This window comes from Triticum dicoccoides, chromosome 3A (assembly GCF_002162155.2).
Source record: "Triticum dicoccoides isolate Atlit2015 ecotype Zavitan chromosome 3A, WEW_v2.0, whole genome shotgun sequence".
Lineage (NCBI taxonomy): Eukaryota > Viridiplantae > Streptophyta > Magnoliopsida > Poales > Poaceae > Triticum > Triticum dicoccoides.
In genome coordinates, this window is record NC_041384.1 from 659,898,907 (window position 1) to 659,905,337 (window position 6,431).

The 6,431-nt window shown below is 48.5% G+C and overlaps 1 protein-coding gene across 1 annotated transcript; it reads right to left on the bottom strand.

Annotated features, from left to right (window-relative positions):
* Window positions 1-4,056: 4,056 nt before the first annotated feature.
* LOC119270029 (acyl-[acyl-carrier-protein] desaturase 4, chloroplastic-like) lies at window positions 4,057-5,890 on the bottom strand. Its single transcript, XM_037551977.1, has 3 exons — window positions 5,729-5,890; window positions 5,090-5,630; window positions 4,057-4,988 (listed from the first exon to the last, which is right to left on the bottom strand). The coding sequence occupies exons 1-3, from the start codon at window positions 5,860-5,862 to the stop codon at window positions 4,404-4,406; spliced, it is 1,260 nt and encodes a 419-aa protein (XP_037407874.1). The 5' UTR covers window positions 5,863-5,890; the 3' UTR covers window positions 4,057-4,403.
* Between the last annotated feature and the right edge of the window lie 541 nt (window positions 5,891-6,431).

The window sequence follows — 6,431 nt, forward strand, 5'->3', positions numbered from 1 at the left end:
ATCCCTTGCATATTATAGTTCATCATGAAGCCTTTATAGCTTGGTCGCAATGATTGAAGAACTCTGTCAATGACACTATCATTAGGAAGATTAACTCCCAATTGAGTCAAGTGGTTGTGGTACCCAGACATCTGAGTATATGTTCACTGACAGAACAATTCTCTCTAGTTTGCAGCCGTAGAACTTTTTGGAGACTTCATATCTCTCAATCCAGGCATTTGCTTGAAATATTAACTTCAACTCCTGGAACATCTCATATGCTCCATGACATTCAAAACGTCGTTGAAGTCCCGATTCTAAGCCGTAAAGCCTGGCACACTGAACTATCGAGTAGTCATCAGCTTTGCTCTGCCAGACATTCATAACATCTGGAGTTGCTCCTGCAGCGGGCTTTGCACCTAGCGGTGCTTTCAGGACGTAATTATTCTGTGCAGCAATGATGATAATTCTCAAGTTACAGACCTAGTCCGTGTAGTTGCTACCATCATCTTTCAACTTATCTTTCTCTAGGAACGCATTAAAATTCAAAGGAACAATAGCACGGGCCATTTATCTACAACAACATAGACATGCAAAATACTATCACATACTAAGTTCATGATAAATTAAAGTTCAATTAGTCATATTACTTAAGAACTCCCACTTAGATAGACATCCCTTTAGTCATCTAAATGATCACGTGATCCATATCAACTAAACCATGTCCGATCATCACATGAGATGGAGAAGTTTTCAATGGTGAACATCACTATGTTGATCATATCTACTATATGATTTAGGCTCGACCTTTCGGTCTTAGTGTTCCAAGGCCATATCTGCATATGCTAGGCTCGTCAAGTTTAACCTGAGTATTCTGCTTGTGTAAAACTGGCTTGCACCCGTTGTATGTGAACGTAGAGCTTATCACACCCGATCATCACGTGGTGTCTCGGCACGATGAACAGTAGCAACGGTGCATACTCAAGGAGAACATTTGTACCTTGAAATTTAGTGAGAGATCATCTTATAATGCTACCTCCGTACTAAGCAAAATAAGATGCATAAAATATAAACATCACATACAATCAAAATAAGTGATATGGTATGGCCATCATCATCTTGTGCCTTTGATCTCCATCTCCAAAGCATCGTCATGATCACCATCGTCACCGGCTTGACACCTTGATCTCCATCATAGCATCATTGTTGTCTCGCCAACTATTTCTTCTACGACTATCGCTACTAATTAGTGATAAAGTAAATCAATTACATGGCGATTGCATTTCATAGAATAAAGCGACAACCATATGGCTGGAGAAACAGACACCCGCTAGCCACCTGTGTGCGAAGCACGTCGGTAGAACCAGTCTCATGAGCGCGGTCATGTAATGTCGGTCCGGGCCGCTTCATCCAACAATGACGCCGAATCAAAGTAAGACGTTGCTGGTAAGCAGTATGACTATTATCGCCCACAACTCATTGTGTTCTACTCGTGCATATAAGATCTACGCATAGACCTGGCTCTGATGCCACTGTTGGGGAACGTGGTATTTCAAAAAAATTCCTACGATCACGCAAGATATATCTAGGAGATGCATAGCAATGAGAGGGGAGAGTGTGTCTATGTACCCTTGTAGACCGAAAGCGGAAGCGTTTAGTAACGCGGTTGATGTAGTCGAACGTCTTCGCGATCCAACCAATCCAAGTACCGAACGTACGACACCTCCGTGATCAGCACACGTTCATCTCATGACGTCCATCGAACTGTTGATCCATTTGAGGACGAGGGAGAGTTCCGTCAGCACGACGGCGTGATGACGCTGATGATGAAGTTACCGGCGCAGGGCTTTGCCTAAGCACTACGATGATATGACCGAGGTGTGTAGCTGTGGAGGTGGGCACCGCACACGGCTAAGAGAAGACTTGATATTCCTTTGGGGTGCCCCCTCCCATGTATATAAAGGGGGGAGGAGAGGTGGTCGGCCCTAGGGGGCGCGCCATGGGAGAAGAAGGGTTCGGTCCAAGTAGGATTCGGTCCCACCCTTTCCTAGTCCAAGTAGGAGAAGAAGGGAAGGAGGAAGAGAAGAGAAGGAAGGAGGTGGGCGCCTCCCCTCCCCTTGTCCAATTCGGACTGGGCAAGGGGGGCGCCACCTCAGGCCGACCCTCTCTCTTCTCCACTAAGGCCCATGGTGGCCCATTAACCTCCCGCCGGGGGGGGGGGGTCCGGTAACCCCCGGTACTCTGAAACTTATCCGAAACCATCGAATCATTTCGGTGTCCGAATTTAGCCTTCCAATATATGAATCTTTATATCTTGACCATTTCGAGACTCCTCGTCATGTCCGTGATCTCATCCGGGACTCCGAACAAACTTCGGTTCATCAAAACACGAAACTCATAATACAAATCGTCATCGAACGTTAAGCGTGCGGACCCTACGGGTTCAAGAACTATGTAGACATGCCCGAAACATATCTCCGGTCAATGACCAATAGCGGAACCTGGATTCTCATATTGGCTCCTACATATTCTACGAAGATCTTTATCGATCAAACCGCATAACATCATATGTTGTTTCCTTTGTCATCGGTATGTTACTTGCCCGAGATTCGATCATCGGTATCATCATACCTAGTTCAATCTCGTCACCGGCATGTCTCTTTACTCGTTCCGTCATGCATCATCCTATGACTAACTCATTAGTCACATTGCTTGCAAGGCTCATAGTGATGTGCATTACCGAGAGGACCCAGAGATACCTCTCCGATACACGGTATGACAAATCATAATCTCGATCTGTGCCAACTCAACAAACATCATCGGAGACACCTGTAGAGCATCTTTATAATCACCCAGTTACGCTGTGACGTTTGATAGCACACAAGGTATTCCTCCGGTATTCAGGAGTTGCATAATCTCATAGTCTGAGGAACATGTATAAGTCATGAAGAAAGCAATAGCAGAAAAACAAAACGATCATTATGCTAAGCTAACGGATGGGTCTTGTCCATCACATCATTCTCTAATGATGTGATCTCGTTCATCAAATGACAACACATGTCTATGGTCAGGAAACTTAACCATCTTTGATTAACGAGCTAGTCAAGTAGAGGCATACTAGGGACACTCTGTTTGTCTATGTATTCACACATGTACTAAGTTTTCGGCTAATACAATTCTGGCATGAATAATAAAAATTATCATGATATAAGGAAATACAAATATCAACTTTATTATTGCCTCTGGGATATATTTCCTTCAAAGAATCCATCTCGACGATGATCGGCAGCTCACTTATGCATGGCTATAAAAGATTGGGTCTACAAACGTTCACAATCCTACACTAGACAGATATAACTGAGAGAAAATGAGAGAGAGAGAGAGAGAGAGACATTACGGTGCATGGGATGTTTCTCATATGGCTGATGGCTCGCACACAAATTGTACAGCAAAGATGCCTCCCTCCAACACTTTCTTTTTTGTGTGGGGCGGTAGGCAGACATTACCCAGAAAGATACTTATGCATATGATTGGTGTTTCTTGGCCTTGTTTCTCTTTATGAAATGTAAGCACTCATAAGCAGTCACAATGTTATTAGTAATGAGTCTCCCTGGCACAAATGCTGACTGCTCGTCAGAAATAATCTCAGGCAAAATAATTTTCAGACGGTTGGAGATTACTTTTGAAGCAATTTTATAGAGGACGCTGCAAAGACCGATAGGCCGGAATTGTGATAACAGAGTGGGGATTTTCACCTTTGGGATCAGCACCAAGATGGTCTCATTGATACTTTTTGCTGACTCCTTCCCCTCCATAATGTCAAGAACTGCTTTGATAACTTCATCCCCACAAATCTACCAATGTCGCTGAAAGAAATGGGCCAGAAAACCATTCGGACCCGGTGACTTAGTAGGGAACATTTGGAAGAGTGCTGTTTTTACTTCCTTTTGAGTGTAAGGAGCATTTAACATGTCATTCATTTCCTGGGTTATTTTGAATGGTGCTTTATTGCATAAGATCAACGTTTACAGGAAATACATAGGATACGTTTGGTTATCCGGCAAGCACTATCTTAGCCTGGCTCAGCAAGGAAGCGAGGGATTTGGTTCCCGAGCGAGCCTGCCTCGTGTCATGTGATTTCCAGTTTTTTCTTTTTTTGACTTAGCTAGCCAAATCGGCTCGCCTCCGTTGGCAAGGATTGCCTTGCCTGGCGAGGTAAGCTGGCGAGCGATCCAAACGCTCCCATAAATGCTCCGGAGGGGAATCTAACCAAACATATGCGTAGCCTACGTAACCAAACATAAACGTTTTCCCTCTTTTTAGGGGAGGAGCGGAATCTAACTAAACTTTTTTTTTGAGGATGGGAATCTAACCAAACATATGTTTTTCTTTTGAGGCAAACCAAACATACGTTAGTCCATGGTTCAGCCCACCATGACGTGCCTATCGAAGATCCAACTGAAGCGGGCCGGCCTGAGCTCGCTACGGGCCGCCCTTTGGTGTGCCAGCTCCTCCATCCTCCGGATCTTGGGCGGCAGCCCGCACACGTACTCCTGCGCCCGGCGGCCCTCTCCAGAGAGTCCGGCGAGCTCCGCCACCCGCCACCTGCGCACGAAGTGCTCCACCAGATCGCCGTAGTCCCTCGCCGTGTACACGCCGGCACTCTGCGCCACGGCGGAGAACCGCTCGAACAGGCTGTTCTCGCCACTGGCGGCGTCGCGGCCGTCGGACATGAGCAGCCCCGGCATGGTGACCTTGCCGCGCATGACGTGCGCCAGCGCGCGCACCATGCCGTCGGGGTCCAGCTCGAAGAGCTTGGCGCACACCCTGGTGTAGCCCGCCTCGTGCCTCTTCTCGTCGGCGGCAATCACGCCGCAGATCTTGGCGAGCGCCTGGTCGCCGTGCTGCCCGGCGAGCCTCGCCGTGTGCACGTGGGAGACGAAGGTCGCGCGCTCCTGGAACGCGCCGTAGATCACGCTGTGGTACGGGCTCTTGGGCACCAGCATCTCCTTCATAGCAAAACAACATATATAATGTTTTAATTAATCAGTGCACAAGTTTGTAGTGCACTGAGTACGTACGGTGCAACTGTGTTTATGCGCGTACGTACCATGCCGTTGCGGAGGAGGTGGTGGACGGTGGTCTCGACCTGGCGCATGTCGACGCGGCCGGAGAGGTAGAGGTAGCGGTTGAGGAGGTCGCCGTGGCGGTTCTCCTCGGCCGTCCAGCCGCGGATCCACTGCGCCCAGGGGAGGCTGCTGGCCCCGGTGTCGTCCGCGATGCCCTCCGTGCGGTTCCCCATGCTCTGGTACGACGGGAGCGCCTCCTCCGTCACCATGTTGCCCACCAGGCAGACCAGGACCTCGTCGGGCACGCGGGCGGCTCCCGCGCGCAGCGCAGCCACGCCGTCCATGAAGGCGGACAGAGCCTCCTCCTCCGACGCGCCGGGCGTCGCGGCGGAGCACGGCATGAAGTCGTGCGGCTGCCACGAGGACTCCACCGGGTTGAGCAGCGGGAGCATGTTCTCCGCCACCCAGCCGTTCAGCGACTGCACGATCTCCGCCTGCTCCCGCGGCACCGGCGCGCACCCCATGTCGATGCTCCTCGGCGGGGCCTCCACCGCCGCGGCCGCGGTCCATCTCCTCGCCAAACTGTCCGCAGCAAACTTAATTAGTTAGTGCAGACACTACATGAACGTTAATTAGGAGCAAAGTTACAGCTCGCGAGGTGTACACTTGGATGCACATACCTGCACCTAGGATTTGCAGGACAGAGGATCCATCCGAGGCGCGTGGCTCTCCCCGAGCCCGCGTTGCTCTTGTCGGAGAAGAAGAAGCAGGAGAACTTGGTCGACGTGCCTACTGCTAGCCCCAGCTTCGCCATCGATCACAAACACTCGTATTTTGCTGGATTTGTGAATGATTCTGTACTTACACACGGTGCCTGTCTTCTATATATAAAAGGAAATGAAAGGATAGTGGGGCTGCCATGCAACCCATGCATAGGCCCTCCGTTTCTAAATATATGCCTTTTTAAAAATTTCAAATAGACTACTACATACGGATGTATATAGACATATTTTAGAGTATATATATTCACTCATTTTACTTCATATAGAGTCACTTGTTGAAATCTCTAAAAAGACATATATATTTAGGAATGGGGGGAGTACACCCCTTGTCCAATGGAGAGAGGAGAGAGAAGGGAGAGAGAGGAAAAAAATGGGCTAGTGATGGGGCCAAGACTCGTCCATAGTGTGTTCGGACCATAGTTTTAAATAGCGCGCTAAGCATCTTAGCGGCGGACCTCTTCCAAATGCTATAGCGTGCTATAGCTGCTATAGCAGAGCTATAGCGCGCTATTTAAAATGTTTGTTCAATTGTTTGGACCAAAGTCTCTTAGCGCAAGACCTTTTGTAAACGCTATAGCGGAGCTATAGCGGAGCTATAGCG